The sequence below is a fragment of the Panthera uncia genome, assembly GCF_023721935.1.
Source record: "Panthera uncia isolate 11264 chromosome C1 unlocalized genomic scaffold, Puncia_PCG_1.0 HiC_scaffold_4, whole genome shotgun sequence".
NCBI lineage: Eukaryota > Metazoa > Chordata > Mammalia > Carnivora > Felidae > Panthera > Panthera uncia.
In genome coordinates this window covers 13,979,426-13,996,535 of record NW_026057585.1, presented here as the reverse complement: position 1 = coordinate 13,996,535, position 17,110 = coordinate 13,979,426, and the positions used below count along the sequence as shown (strand labels likewise).

The 17,110-nt window shown below is 39.6% G+C and overlaps 1 protein-coding gene across 1 annotated transcript; it reads right to left on the bottom strand.

Annotated features, from left to right (window-relative positions):
• Positions 1-2,422: 2,422 nt before the first annotated feature.
• Positions 2,423-16,607, bottom strand: LOC125912320 (calcium-binding mitochondrial carrier protein SCaMC-1-like). Its single transcript, XM_049616675.1, has 2 exons — positions 16,247-16,607; positions 2,423-2,669 (listed from the first exon to the last, which is right to left on the bottom strand). The coding sequence occupies exons 1-2, from the start codon at positions 16,424-16,426 to the stop codon at positions 2,502-2,504; spliced, it is 348 nt and encodes a 115-aa protein (XP_049472632.1). The 5' UTR covers positions 16,427-16,607; the 3' UTR covers positions 2,423-2,501.
• Positions 16,608-17,110: the final 503 nt, after the last annotated feature.

The window sequence follows — 17,110 nt, the reverse complement described above, 5'->3', positions numbered from 1 at the left end:
ATATATATATAACATATATGTAATATATATAATTTATATATTATATATAAAATAAGAAATCCAAATTATACATATATATACATATATATTATATTACATTATATACATTATATACATTATATATATATATATATATATATATAAAATAAAAAACCCAAATACCCATGGAAATATAACTTCCATTAATACCATTAACATATTTGGGACAATTTTAAGAATTTTAAAGAGTTCCCATCAGAGAATTTCTCAAATCCTTGAATGAAATTAAGAATTTGAAGAAATATAGTGAAATATATTGCTAAACTTCTTGTCTCAGTTTGCTCCCTTTTTCATCTTCCTCTACTGCTAAACTTCATACATCTCCTCAAGCCACCAAATCAATTACAGACACTTACACTCAGGCCATTGTAATCCCCTATTTCTCCCCAAAACATGAGTGTTCAAGCATTCTCATTATTTTATTTTATTTTATTTTATTTTATTTTATTTTATTTTAGAGAGAGAGTTCAAGCAGGGGAGAGGGGCAGAGGGAGAGAGAGAGAGAGAGAGAGAAGGAGAGAGAATCCTAAGCAGGCTCCATGCTCAGCATGGAACCCGATGCAGGGGTTCCCCACAACCTGGGATCACAGCATAAGCCAAAATCAAGAGTTGGACACTAACAAGCTGAGCCACCCAGGTGCGCCTCATGCATTCGCATCTTAAAAAAAAATATGTTGACTTTATTTTCCCCCACTATCACCTTTATCTCTCTTTGCCTTTGCAGTAACCCTCCTTAAAGAATTGTCTATCTTCTGTCTCCAATTTCTTCTTATTCTCTCTTGAACCCACTCCCATCAGGCTCTCACCACCATTACCCCACCAATGGCTTCAGCAGTGTAAAATCAGTAGTCTGGTCTCTGTCCTCATCTTATTTAGCCTATCAGCATCATTTGACAAAGACAGTGCCTCCTCCTTAAAACATTTTCTCCATTTGGCTTCCAAAACAGAGTTCTCCTGGTTCTTGTCCTTTTTCTCTAGTTTCTCCTTTTTCCCCCCCCTTTACTGGTTTCCCCTCAACCCCTGGCCTCTTAACATTAAAGAATACCAGGACTCAGAGTACTATACTCTCTCCCTCTTACTCATGCTTCCCTAAGTTTCCATAGTTGTCACTTTTGTAATGAAAAGGGTTTTAAAGCAAATAAAAAATAATTTTAAAATCTATGCACACATGTAAGGGCTGACCTTTCAAGAATCTTCACTGCCTCTTTTTCCAAAATACGTATACTGATTAAGTTGAGAGTATTGATGATTTCCGAAGTATCAATCACTCCTTTAAAGGAACAAAGAAAATAAAGAAAGATTAATTGGAAGACATGACAAGATACAAAGGCAAAGAGTTAAGCAATATTCACTACATTGTTGCAACATTTCATTAAGACATTAATATTCCAATTATTTCTTTTACCTGCCAAGCTAAAAAGAAGAGACTGGAGAGTCCATATGATATTTCCTATACCAATAATAATATTAACAGCCTCCAATGTTGCTCAAACCAATTGTTCTTGCCTCTTTCCTTACCTTCATCCTGCAATTTCAGTCAGCAAATATGATCTGTTCTATGACTAAACATCTGCCAAATTATTTATTCTCATCACCACAATCTCATCTTAGCTCAGATGCCAATCCATGCTCCACACAAATATGGTGGTGCTACTCCTCCTACTAAAAACTCTTAAGTGCCTTCCCACTTCATTCCCCCTGGGGATCAAGTCCAGAAAACTTCACAGGTCTCAAACACCTCCATGATCCTGACCAGGCCTGCCTCTCAGCCTTTTCTCTGACATTTCCCCTTGCTTTCAGCTTCAGCCTCGCTGGTCTTCCTCCAGTTGCTAGGACATGACCTGCTCTCCTGGTGTGACCAGTCTCCCAGGAAGCCATTTCCTCTGACTGGAACACTTCCCCACTCTTCACTAAGCTAATTTTTGCTCATCTTTCCAGATTCAGCTTAACTACCATTGATACATTGACCTTTGTGTAAAAATTATCAAAATGTTATAAATATCTCTTAGATATTTATATTGTTCAAAGGGTAAAAAGCATATTGTTCAAAGTGTAGGCTTTTTTGTTGGTGGTTGTTATTTTTGTTTTTTTTTTTTAACGTTTATTTATTTTTGAGACAGGGAGAGACAGAGCATGAACAGGGGAGGGTCAGAGAGAGGGAGACACAGAATATGAAGCAGGCTCCAGGCTCTGAGCTGTCAGCACAGAGCCCGACGTGGGGCTAGAACTCATGGACCGCAAGATCATGACCTGAGCCGAAGTCAGCCGCCCAACCGACTGAGCCACCCAGGCGCCCCGGTGGTTGTTATTTTTGAAAGATAGTATGCAAATAAAAATTATATCATTTAAAAATATTCCTTAGAAGTAATAACAGTCAAACAAATGATGAATTAAATAAATGAGTTTTTAATAACCTTTCACAGAATCCAAATATCAAGGAATAAACCTTTACTAAACTGTAGTTAATTCTTGGCTACACATGTTTGCTCACTGTATAAGAACAAACCATCATTATTTGCATCCAAACTCTTAAAGTTCATCTTCATTGTCTTCTCATTATCTTTAAGGTACTGCATAAATGTGCCAAGGTTCAGCAGATTGCATGTGTTAATATCAACAGATTTTAATATCTGTAAGAGAAAAGAAATGTTATTAGAGACATGGATTCAGACAAGTTACATTACAAATTGTAGTGCTTAAACATTTGTACATTTATCTTAGGTAAATTAGAATTCTACCATAGATTATTGGTACATAAGTTTTAGAATAAAATTTCTAACACTGAAAACATAGAATCGTTTGGTATTGGAAATTTAAAGTGGTTTAGCAACTGACTAGTCTACTCTTCTACTCAACAGTCCTATATGTATTCATTTACTCAGTAAATGCTTAAGAAAAAGAAATGAATCACATATAGCTTCTGGGAGTTTCCAAGATGTTTCCAAGAGCAGCATGGAGACCCTGAGCTTGTCTCATCCCTAAAATGCAACCAGATCAGCACAGAACCATTTTGAACACCTAGGAAATTGATCTGAGGATTAACACAACAATATGCATAACTTGAGCCACAAAACTTGTCAGGTATGTGGTGCAGAGAGGTGAAGTGGGGAAGAGAAAAGCCACAGAGGGTAGGGAGCTGTTTTTGCAGAGAGAGGACAAAGAAAGGGAAAGGGGGAGAGTGCAGTGCACCATGAGAGTGCAAGAAAACCACTCTCCCAAAAGTAGCTGGAAAGAAAGAAAGAGTGAAAACACTCGCAGGGGACTGAACAAGAAATCTGTTCCCCAAAACCATTGATAGGAAGAAAGAAGAGGGTTTCAATACCACCAGGATTCTATAAACAGTGGAATACAGAGCCTGAGGTTTCAGAGCTCAGTGCCTGGTGGTGGTCTGGTGAGGAGGTAGGACAAATCTCCAGGAGCAGGCAGCAGTGTCTAAGGGGTCCATATGCCACACAGGGAGAAGCAGTTCCCCTGCTTGGAGTGCATTTAGTGGAGGCCATACAGCCTCCCCACAGGCAAAGGTCCCAGCAGACCCTGGAGAGCAGCCACATTTGCTGGTATTGAGACAAAGACACTAGAGTGCAGTGAAATCTGGCACTGGCTGTGTGTTGTCGTTTGCTATAATCTATGAACCTCTGCCACTGCACAATCCCACTTCTGGGGGAAGCCAGCACCAGCCATTGCTCAATGAAACCCTTCCCCAGAAAGTTGGCACGGGTCCTAGCCACAAGGGTCTATAAAATGTGGGGTTTTGAAACCCAACCCCATCTCAGATAAGACTCTGGAGGGAGGTGCTGCCTGGTAGGCAAACAGCTTGGACATAGACAGAGTAGAGGTGAGGAGTAGATGGAGAACGAAGACAAAGGGGGAGTGCTTGATGACAGGTCAGTGTGAGTACAAAATTCCTGTGTCACAGACTAGGGAGCTAGGTAAAGCCATTCTCACCACAACCATGTGTGCATATGCACACACCTGCACTCCAAGTAGGGGAACCACTTCTCCCCATGTGGCACACAGACCCCTCCTTATTGGTCCACCCCAGTAAACTAAACAGTGCCACCTAGTGAAGAACAGAGCCATTACTCCAAGTCCCACCCAACTGCACCCTCCAAACACATCCCATAGAAAACCAACACAAGTCACTCCACCTGCTTAGTATATGGACTATAGAAGGCTTCATAGTTTCAGTTCTAGGGGAAACTGGATGTAACTTCATTCAGGTTTCATTCTGTTCACTTGTTCATTTATTTATTCATTTTATTTGCTTCTGTTTTTGCTTAAATTGTTTTCTTTTTTTCTTTTCTTCCTCATTCTTTGATACAGAAGAAGAAAATTTTATTTTTTTTACTTTTTTATTTTTTACACTTTTTTTACTCTATTTCATTTTATTCTTTTCTATTATATAATTTTTTTAATTAAAAAGTTTTTTTTACCTTCTTTTTTTTCTTTCCCTTTTTTCTCTATTCTATCAAGCTTCTTTCAACAAGCAGACCAAAACCCACCTAGGATCTAGCTTCCTTTATTTGATCTTTCATCTTGTTTTTAATTTTTAATTTTTTACTTTATCAATTTTTTTCTTCCTCCAAAATGCAAAATGAAGGAATTCACCCCAAAAGAAAGAAAAGGAAGTAATGACAACCATGGACTTAATCAACACAGATATAAGATGTCTGAACTATAGTTTAGAACCATGATAATAAGAATACTAACTGAGGTTGAAAAGCATAGAATCCCTTTCTGTGGAGATAAGAGAAATAATATCTAGTGAGGACAAAATTAAAAATGCTATAACTGAGATGCAATCTCAAATGAATGCCGTGACAGCAAGGATGGATGAAGAAGAGCAATGAATCAGCAATTTGGAAGACAAGATTATGGAGAATAATGAAGCTGGAAAAAAAAGGGGGGGGGGAACAAAGGCAAAAAAGCATGATACAATACTTAGAGAACTCAGTGACTTATTAAAAAGCAATAACATCTGAATCATAGGAGTCCCAGAGAAGGAAGAGAGAAAAAGAGGCAGAAGGTTTATGTGAGCAAATTATAGTGGAAAATGTTTCTAATCTGGGGAAGAACACATACTAAAATCCAAGAAGCACAGAGAACTCCCATTAGATTAAACAAAAACCGACTATCACCAAGGCATATCATAGACACCTTCACAAAATAAACAGACAAGGAAAGAATTATGAAAGCAGAAAAGGGGAAAAAAGTCCTTAACCTGTAGGGGAAGACAAAACAGATTTGCGGCAGACCTATCCACAGAAACTTAGCAGGCCAGAAAGGAGTAGCAGGATATATTCAATCATTCAGTGCTGAATCAGAAGAATATGCAGCCAAGAATTCTTTATCCAGCAAGGGTGTGATTCAAAATAAAAGAAGAGATAAAGAATTTCCCAGACAAAGAAAAATTAAAGAAATTCGTGACCACTAAACCAGCCCTGGAAGAAATTTTAAGGGGAACTCTTTGAGTGGAGAAAAGTCAAAACAAAACAAAAAAGACCAAAAGCAACAAAGACTGGGAAGGACCAGAGAGCACCATCAGACACACCAATCTACAGGCAACACGATGGCACTAAATTCATCTTTCAGTACTCACTCTAAATGTCAATGGACTAAATGCTCCAATCAAAAGACATAGGATATCAGAATGGATAGGAAAACAAGACCCATCTATATGCTACTTACAAGAGATTCATGTTAGATCTAAAGACACCTGTAGATTGAAAGTAATGGGATGGAGAACAATCTATCATGGTAATGGTCATCAAAAGAAAGCTGTGTACCCATACTTATATCAGACAGACTATATTTTAAACTAAAGACTGTAACAAGAGATGAATAAGGGCATTATATCATCATTAAGGGGTCTATCCAACAAGAAGATCTAACAATTATAAATATTAATGCCACCAACATGGAAGAACCCAAATATATAAATCAACTAATCACACACATAAAGAATCTCATTGCTAATAATACCATAATAGTAGAGAACTTCAACACCCCCACTTACAGCAATGGACAGATCATATAAGCAGAAAAGCAACAAGTAAACAATGGCTTTGAAGGACACACTGGACCAAATGGACTTAACAGATATATTCAGAACATTTCATCCTAAAGCAGCAGAATACACATTCTTCTCAAGTGCACATGGAACATTCTTCAGAATAGATCACATACTGGGTCACAAATCAGCCATCAACAAATACAAAAAAAATTCATATTTTTGGGACACGCTATGAAACTCAAAATCAACCATAAGAAAAAATGTGGAAAGACCATGAATACTTGGAGATTAAAGAACATCCTACTAAAGAATGAATGGGTTAATAAAAAAATTAAAGAGGAAATTTCAAAGTACATGGAAACCAATGAAAATAAAATCATAGCAACCCAAAAACTTCTGTGATGCAGCAAAGGCAGTCATAGGAGGGAAGTATACAGCAATCTAGGCCTTCCTAAAGAAGGAATAAAAGTCTCAAATACACAACCTAACCATACACTTCAAAGAGCTGGAAAAAAACAGCAAATAAAGCCCAAGACAAGCAGAAGGGAAATAATAAAAATTAGAGCAGAAACCAATGATTTCAAAATCTATTAAAACAGTAGAACAGATCAATGAAATCAGGAGCTGGTTCTATGAAAGAATTATAAACTCCTAGCCAGATTGATCAAAAAGAAAAAGGAAAGGACCCAAATAAATAAAATCAAAAAATTTAAAGAAGAGAGATCACAATCAACACTGCAGAAATACAAACAGTAATAAGAGAATGCTATGAGCAATTATATGCCAACAAATTGGGCAATCTGGAAGAAATGGACAAATCCCTAGAAACATATAAACTACCAAAACTGAAACAGGACAAAATAGAAAATATGAACAAACCTGTAACTAGTAAAGAAATTGACTCAGTAATCAAAAATCTTCCAACAAACAAGAGTCCAGGGCCAGTTGGCTTTCCAGGGGAATTCTACCAAACATTTAAAGAAGACTTAACACCTATTATTTTGAAGCTGTTTCAAAAAATACAAAGGGAAAGAAAACTTCCAAACTCATCCTATGAGGCCACCATCACCTTGATTACAAAACCAGACAAACACCCCACTTAAAAGAACTACACACCCATTTCCCTGATGAACATGGATGCAAAAATTCTCAATAAAACACTAGCCAACCTGATCAAAAAATACATTAAAAGAATCATTCATCACGATCAAGTGAGATGTATTCCTGGGATACAGGGCTGGTTCAATATCTGCAAGTCAATCAGTGTGATACCTCACATCAATAGAAGAAAGGACAAGGCCCGCATGATCCTCCCAATAGATGCTGAAAAAGCTTTTGACAAAATACAGCATCCATTCTTGATAAAATACACTCAAGAAAGTAGGGATAGAAGGATCATACCTCAAGATCATAAAAGCCATATACGAAAGACCCAATGCTAATATCATCCTCAATGGGGAAAAACTGAGAGCTTTCCCTCTAAGGTCAGGAACACAACAAGGATGTCCACTCTCACCACTGTTATTCAGCATAGTGTTGGAAGTCCTAGCCTCAGCAATCAGACAACACAAAGAAATAAAAGGCATCCAAATTGGCAAGGAGAAGTCAAACTTTCACTCTTCGCAGATGACATGATACTCTATATGGAAAACCCAAAAGACTCCACAAAAAAAACTGCTAGAACTGATAGATGAATACAGCAAAGTTGCAGGATATAAAATCAATGTGCAGAAATCGGTTGCATTTCTATACACTGATAATGAAGCAGCAGAAAGAGAAATCAAGGAATCGATCGCATTCACAATTGCACAAAAAACCATAAAATACCTAGGAATAAACCTATACAAAGAGGTGAAAAGTCTATACATTAAAAGCTGTAGAGAGCCTACGAAAGAAACTGAAGAAGACACAAAATAGTGGAAAAACAGTCCATGCTAATGGATTGGAAGAACAAATATTGTTAAAATGTCGATACTTCCCGAAGCAATCTACATATTCAATGCAGTCCCTATCAAAATAACACAACCATTCTTCACAGAGCTAGAACAAACAATCCTAAAATTTGTATGGAACCAAAAAAGACCCCCAAATAACCAAAGCAATCCTGAAAAAGAAAACTGAGGCTGGAGACATCACAATCCCAAACTTCAAGCTGTATTACAAAGCTGTAATCATCAAGACAGTATGGTACTGGCATCAAAACAGACACTCAGATCAATGGAACAGAATAGAAAACTCATAAATGGACCCACAAACATATGGGCAACTAATCTTTGACAAAGCTGGAAAGAATATCCAATGGAATAAAGACAGTCTCTTCAGCAAATGGTGTTGGAAAACTGGATAGCGACATGCAGAAAAATGAACCTGGACCACTTTATTATACCATACACAAAAGCAACCTCAAAATGGATGAAAGACCTAAACATAAGACAGGAAGCCATCAAAGTCCTAGAGGACAAAACAGGCAAAAACCTCTTTCACGTTGGCTGCAGCAACTTCTTACACAATACATCTGCGGAGGCAAGGGAAACAAAAGCAAAAATGAACTACTGGGACCTCATCAAAATAAAAACCTTCTGCACAGTGAAAGAAACAATCAGCAAAACTAAAAGGCAACCAACAGAATGGGAGAAGACATTTGTGAAAGACATATCTGATAAAGGGTTAGTATCCAAAATCTATAAAGAACTTATCAAACTCAACACCCAAAAAACAAATAATCCAGTGAAGAAATGGGCAAAAGACATGAATAGACACTTTTCCAAAGAAGATATCCAGATGGCTAACCGACACATGAAAAAATGCTTAACATCACTCATCATCAGAAAATACAAGTCAAAACCACAATGAGATGCCAACTCACACCTGTCAAAATGGCTGAAATTAACAACCCAGGCAACAACAGATGTTGGCAAGGATGTGTAGAAAGGGGAACCCTTTTGCACTGCTGGTGGAAATGCAAACTGGTGCAGCCACTCTGGAAAACAGGATGGAGTATCCTCAAAAAATTAAAAATAGAATTACCCTATGGCTCAGCAATTGCACTACTAGGTATTTATCCAAAGTATATAAAAATGCTGATTCAAAGGGGCACATGCACCCCAATGTTTATAGCAGCACTATTAACAATAGCCAAAGTATGGAAAGAGCCCAAATGTCCAAATGTCCATCGACGATGAATGGATAAAGATGATGTGGTGTATACACACACACACACACACTCAATGGAATATTACTCGGCAATAAAAAGGAATGAAATCTTGCCCTTTGCAACAACATGCATAGAACTAGAGTGCATTATGCTATGTGAACTAAGTCAGAGAAAGACAAATATCATATGATTTCACTCATATATGGAATTTAAGATACAAAACAGTTGAATATAAGGGAAGGGAAGCAAAAATAATATAAAAACAGAGAGGGAGATAAATCATAAGAGACTCTTAAATACAGAGAACAAACTGAGGGTTGCTGGCAGGGTGTTGGGTGGAGTTTCAAAGGGCTGAAGGGGTGAGGAGCATTAAGAAGGACACTGGATAGGATGAGCACTGGGTGTTAAATGTAAGTAATAAATCACTAAACTGTCTTCCCGAAAAAAAAATTATCTTTGAATCCTCACAGAATGTTGCTAAATATTCATTTAGCAGTTAATAAAATAGCCTCTGCCCTCACAAAGTTTATAGGCTAACAGGGAAGACACCAAAGCCACTATGATAGAAAATGTTCAAGGGTCAATAGCCCAATTATAGAAGCAACCCAAGTTTCCATCGATAGATGAATAAAGAAGAAGTGGTATACTAATCTATCTATCTATCTATCTATCTATCTATCTAAATATTACTTGGCCATAAAAAAGAATGAAATCTTGCCATTTGCAACAACATGGATGGATCCAGGGAGTATTATGCTAAGTGAAATAAGTCAGTTGGAGAAAGACAAGTACTATAGGATTTCACTCATATGTAAAATTTAGGAAACAAACAAAAAAAGGAGACAAATTAAAAAAACAGACTCTTAATTATAGAGAACGAAGGGGAGGTGGGTGGGGAATGGGTGAAATAGCTGAAGGGAATTAAGAGTTATCTTGATGAGCACTGGGTAATTATAGAATTGTCAAAGCACTATATTATACACTTGTAACTAATACAATGTTGTATATTAAAAAAAAACAAACTACAGACTTCAAGCTATACTACAAAGCTATAATCATCAAGACAGTATGGTACTGGCACAAGAACAGACACTCAGATCGATGGAATAGGATAGAGAACCCAGAAATGGACCCACAAATGTATGGGCAACTAATCTTTGACAAAGCAGGAAAGAATATCCAATGGAATAAAGACAGTCTCTTCACCAAATGGGGCTGGGAAAACTGGACAGCGACATGTGGAAGAATGAACCTGGACCACTTTCTTACACCATACACAAAAATAAACTCAAAATGGATGAAAGACCTCAATGTAAGACAGGAAGTCATCAAAATCCTCAAGGAGAAAGCAGGCAAAAACCTCTTTGACCTTGCCCGCAGCAATTTCTTACTCAACACATTTCTGGAGGCAAGGGAAACAAAAGCAAAAACAAACTACTGGGACCTCATCAAAATAAAAACCTTCTGCACAGTGAAGGAAACAATCAGCAAAACTAAAAGGCAACTGACAGAATGGGAGAAGATATTTCCAAATGACATATCAGATAAAGGGTTAGTATCCAAAATCTACAAAGAACTTATCAAACTCAACACCCAAAAAAACAAATAATCCAGTGAAGAAATGGGCAAAAGACATGAATACACACTTTTCCAAAGAAGACATCCAGATGGCCAACCAACACGTGAAAAAATGCTTAACATCACTCATTATCAGGGAAATACAAATCAAAACCACATGGAGATACCACCTTACACCTGTCAGAATGGCAAACATTAACAACTCAGGCAACAACAGATGTTGGGGAGGATGCAGAGAGGATCTCTTTTGCATTGTTGGTGGGAATGCAAGCTGGTGCAGCCACTCTGGAAAACAGTATGGAGGTTTCCCAAAAAAACTAAAAATAGAACTACCCTATGACCCAGCCATTGCACTACTAGGCATTTACCCAAGGAATACAGGTGTGCTGTTTCAAAGGGACACATGCACCCCCATGTTTATAGCAGCACTATCAACAATAACCAAAGTATGGAAAAAGCCCCAATGTCCATCAATGGACGAATGGATAAAGAAGCTGTGGTATGTATATACAATGGAATATTGCTCGGCAATCAAAAAGAAGGAAATCTTGCCATTTGCAACTGCGTGGATGAAACCAGAGGGTATTATGCTAAGAGAAACTAGTGAGTCAGAGAAAGACAAAAATCATATGACTTCACTCATATGAGGACTTTAAGAGACAAAACAGATGAACATAAAGGAAGGGAAACAAAAATAATATAAAAACAGGGAGGGGGACAAAAGAGACTCATAAATATGGAGAACAAACTGAGGGTTGCTGGAGGGGGTGTGGGGGGGGGGGATGGGCTAAACGGGTAAGGGGCATTAAGGAACCTACTGAAATCATTGCTTCGCTATATACTAACTAATTTGGATGTAAATTTAAAAAAATAAAGTTAAAAAATAAAAATAAAATTAATTTTATGTCGGGGCACCTGAGTGACTCAGTCAACTGAGCATCCAACTTTAGCTCAGGTGATGATTTCACGGTTTGTGAGTTCGAGCCCCACATGGGGCTCACTACTGTCAGAGCAGAGCCTGCTTTGGAACCTCTCTCCCCCCTTCTCTCTCTGTCCTTCTCCCAATCATGCTTTCTCTCTCTCAAAAATGAATAAACATTTTTTTTTCAACGTTTTTTATTTATTTTTGGGACAGAGAGAGACAGAGCATGAACTGGGGAGGGGCAGAGAGAAAGGGAGACACAGAATCGGAAACAGGCTCCAGGCTCCGAGCCATCAGCCCAGAGCCTGACTGCGGGGCTCGAACTCACGGACCGCGAGATCGTGACCTGGCTGAAGTCGGACGCTTAACCGACTGCGCCACCCAGGCGCCCCTGAATAAACATTTTTTTTAAAAAAAAACTAAAACTCTTAGGAAATATGTCTACATATTTTATAAAATTCTTTTTTATGTTTATTTTTGAGAGAGAAAGATACAGAATGTGAATAGGGGAGGGGCAGAGAGATGGGGAGACACAGAATCTGAGCTGTCAGCATAGATCCTGATGCAGGGCTTGAACCCACAAACCACAAGATCATGACCTGAGCTGAAGTCATACACTTAACCTACTGAGCCACCCAGGCACCACTAAAATTCTTTTTTTTTTTAATTTTTTTCTTTAACATTTATTTATTATTGAGAGACAGAGAGACAGAGCATGAGAAGGGGAGGGGTAGAGAGAGGGGGAGACACAGAATCTGAAGTAGGCTTCAGATCTGTGCTGACTGCTCAGAGCCTGATGCGGAGCTCGAACTCACAAACTGCGAGATCATGACCTGAGCCGAAGTCAGTCGCTTAACCGACTGAGTCACCCAGGTGCCCCCTAAAATTCTTATTACAATAAATGTTTTATTAAAGAACAGAAATACTAATTACATCATAAAATATATCAAAAGAAAAAGAATGTTCAAGGTTCAGTGGGGAATAAAGATATGAGAGAAATCTGCATAGGAGTGACTCCACTTGAATATTTTAAAAATCTCTAGCAAAAGGTGAACAAAGATACAAAAGTCCGAGGGATGTAGCAGAGACCACTAGAATTCCACCAGAATTCTTTCTTGCCGATTTGGGCACACATCTAGATTACATTTCTTAGTCTCCCTTGAAGTTAAACATGGTCATATGAGCAAGATTTCACCAATACAATAAGAGTGAAAGTAATGTGTACCACTTCTAGGCCTAGCTAACAAAATCCTCATATATATATATATATATATATATATATATATATATATGTAAGATTATAGTCTGTGTGTATATATGTATATATATGTGTGTATATATGTGTGTGTGTGCATATATATATATATATATATATGCCACAAGAAAAAAGGAATCCAGATCTTTGAATAATTGCAAGGTGGAAAACTGGAGAACTGCCCCATGAACCTCAACACGTACCAAGAAATCATCTTATAGGGGTGCTTGGCTGGCTCAGTCGGTAGACCATGCAACTCTCAATCTCAGGGTCATTAGTTCAAGCCCCATACTGGATATGGAACCTACTTTTAAAAAAAGGAAGGAAGGAAGGGAGGGAGGGAGGGAGGGAGGGAAGGAGGGAGGGAGGGAAGGAAGAAATCGTCTTACATACCATGCTAAGAGGCTTGGACTTTCCCACTGACATTGTAAGCCCCAAAACAATCAGATGTACCTTTTAGAAGGGTCACAGGGTGGCAATGTGGAGGAAGAAATGGTGAGAGGAAAGGGCAAGAAGACTGATTATAAAACTGGTTATAGCAACTTAGGTGAGAGATGGTGGGAGCCTGGGCTTACCAGGAACAATAGGTATGGAGAAGAAAAGAACTTGTTATGAGATATACTAAGGAATTACATAGGACGCTGTGATTAACTGCATGTTGGGATAAAGAAAAAGGAATATAGAATGATTTGGTGGTGGAACACTTAACCAAAGCTATGATCAGAGAGGGAAATGGAGAGACTCAGAAGCTGGGGATAGCTATCCATTTCTGAGTCACCCACACTAGGATGATAGTTGGAGCCTTGAAAAGTAATCTTGAAGCTCACCCACATTTGAGGGTTGAGTCAAAAGAGTCTATAAAGGGATCTGAAAAGCAACAGCCTGAGAGCTGAGACATAGTGCCAAAGGAGGAAATATAGGAGCCATCACCAGTGTTCCATGCTGAAGAAAGGCCAAACAAATAACTAGAAAGATCCCATGGGTGCATAATGCAGAAGTCCTTAGTGACCTTTCACAGAGGGAAAGAATGAAAGCAGAAACCACCACAGACAAGAGAAGGCAGAAAGCATAGACATAGCTTTGTCAAAGACCCAGACTACACACAGAGGAGAATGATAGGACAATGTCTGGGTTGGGGGGCAGGGCCATGGGAGGATCATTGTTATTAGAGAGGAAGAGTTTGAAAATACGGGACAAAGAAAAGGAATTACAGAAGCTGTACTTTTCCTATTTGAAAGGAGATGGAGAGGACATGAAGTCGACAATGTACTGGAAGAACCAACTTTGAAAAGAAGAAATACCTCATTCCTTGGGACTATGGAAATGAAGTGATCAGGAATGTAAATAAAGGTAAGATTATAGTCTGTGTATCTGATTTATAGAGGCTTACTAGCAGCTTTAAGCTCAGGAAAGAAGTTTAAGCATTTTTCATTTGTTTGCTCATTAATCATCATAACAACCCTATGAGCTAGGTACTATTATTATCCTCATTTTACAGCTGAGGTAATTTTACAGGAGAGCCAGAAACCCGAAGGAACTTGTATTTACTCATTGACATACAAGGCATGTACAGCTACTGGAAGATGGGAGCAAGGAATGACAGGGGCTGTGGTTGGGGTAAGTCAGGGTTTCTCAAACTTGACACTATTGATATTCGGGACCAGATCATCTTTTGTTGTCCTGTGCATTATAGGATATTTAGCAACATCCCTGGACTTCATTCACTAGATGCTAGTATCACACACACACACACACACACACACACACACACACACATCCCCCACTGTCATGACCATCAGAAAAGTAAAAATTGCCAGATGTCCTTGAGGGGCAAAATCACTTCTAGTTGAGAACCACTGGGATAAATTGAATGAAGATAGAGCCGACACTGGTCAGTCTGACAAAACAGAGGACCCAGATCTTCATTGAGAAGGGAAATAGAATATTAAGATTCTGGGTCTGTATTAGAAGAAAAGCATAATGTCATGAGTTTCTTTTCTGGATAATGCAAAGTGAATGCAGCAAAAAGCCTTGGACACAGAGAACGCAGTGAAATCAATACAATAGGTATATTATATATAATCAAAACCATCATCTGTGGTTGGGTAAGCCCCAGGGAACAAATCATCAATTTCTATGACAAAATGTGACATAGCATAATCAAGGGTATGTAGTTATCCCCTCATTTCTCTGGCATGCATTTTATAAACCCCGAGGATTATGGACTTAAGAATAAATGTTACCGTCCTGATTGTATGTTTTTCTGGACTCCATGTTGTGTGACCTCACATCCATTATTCAATTCAAGCCTACCAGATGGAAACTTATTAAATATTGTCATTTCCTCTTACTGAATTTAATTAAGCCTCCTCACAAGAAAAAGATTTCTACAAAACCTGGTGTCCCCTTCCCCTTTTCAAATGCATGTGCACATATATTCTTATGCTGCTGCTGGGCCTCATTGTGTCTTAGAGAAGCTTAAATTAAAGCAGCTTTTTTTTTTTTTAACTCTAGTTGGTCAACTGGTTAAATGTACAGCTGTGGAAGTGAGGCTTCTTTGAAAACACAGCAGTCAGTATGGATACTGTCATTTGTTAAGCTTACTGATAAGTCCACACTCTAGTGAATGGTATATTGTTGTAGATTCTTCGGTATAGATTCTTTGGTAGTGCTAGAGTAAACTGAAAATACATGGTTGTAATTCATGTGTTAGTATCAGAACATCTCCAGCTACAGCCTGCAGAGGAGCCAGTGCACACCCAGGAATGTCCCAGAAGGGCATGATGCAGCCCTGAGGCAGGGGCATTCTGGAGCAAACTGCCCTGCAGGCTGCATAGCCCAACCTATGGGGTGCCCTTGTAGGATGAGCCATCACAGGCCATCAAGGCAGATCCTTGGAGTTCCCAAAAGCTAACCAAATTTGAACACACGCCATCGGCATTTGGCTCAATGAGGGTTTTTGGTTAACGTTGCGATGATGCAAGCAGGCCTTTTAAGAGTTTTGATGGCTTGGCCCCCACTTAGGCAAGATGGCAAAGTCTTCAATATGTTTTACCATGGCAGGTCATTATTAGGACAAACTTGTGACAAGTGTTCCAACAGCTGGGCAGTTTCAGGCGAAGCAGCTCACACGGAAAGAATTTCTGAGCCCAGAGAGGAGTTCGGGAAGGGGTGAGGGGGTCTTCTCCGTCGCCACCCCCAGTCCCAGCCCCACCGACACCTCCTAATGGCTCCAGAGGACCTGCAGCCCTGTACAATATGTGGCCTGAACGCATCACGGCCCACCTCCTCGTCCTGGCCCACAGGGATGCCCATAGCTTCCAGTTCTTTTTGCAGTTCTGTGATGTCCACCATCCCGTCCCCGTGATGGTTCAGTTTGTGGAAGAGCTCTTCAAAAAGGCGGTCGGGTTCCTTCTCCTGGCCAGCCACGGTGGGCAACAGGAAGCCCCGTACTCGGCGCAGCATGCTGACACAGCGCTAAGGGTACCCTGAAAAGTGGGAAAGCCCCACCCTCAGGCTGAGCGGCCGCCGGTACCGGCGTCAGGGAGCCTCAGAGGCAGCGCGCAGCAACGGACCCTGGAACGCGTGGGCTCCCAAGTCTCTGGGTTTGGAGCAAGTGCGCCAGGACGGTTCCCGCCTGTCCGGCAACAGCCCTGGTTCTGGATTTGATTTTGCCAGTCTTGGCTGGGGGAAAGCAGCTTAGGACCGCCCCCCCCCCCCCCCCCCCCCCAGATTAATGTTTGGCCAGGGATTCCCAGACAGTATTTTTGTTTTATGTTTTATTTGTTTTTGAGAGAGACCAAGAGAGAGCCCGAGCAGGGGAGGGGCAGAGAGAGAGAGAGAGAGAGAGAGGATGGAAAGGGGGCTCTGCGCTGACAGCAGGGGGCCCAATGTGGGTCTCTAACCCAGGAACCATGAGATCATAACCTGAACTGAAGTGGGTTGCTTAACGTACTGAGCCACCCAGGTGTCCCCCCAGACAGCATATTCTCAATTCAAACTCCAAACTGAGTGAGGGTAGTCCCATGGTTATGAGTTTTCAGAGGAGGTTTTTTTTGTTGGTGGTGTTTTTGGTTTTTTGTTTGTTTGTTTGTTTGTTTTTCAGTTTTGTGCTCAGAGCCAAGGTTGACATAGATCAGCCTCCATGGG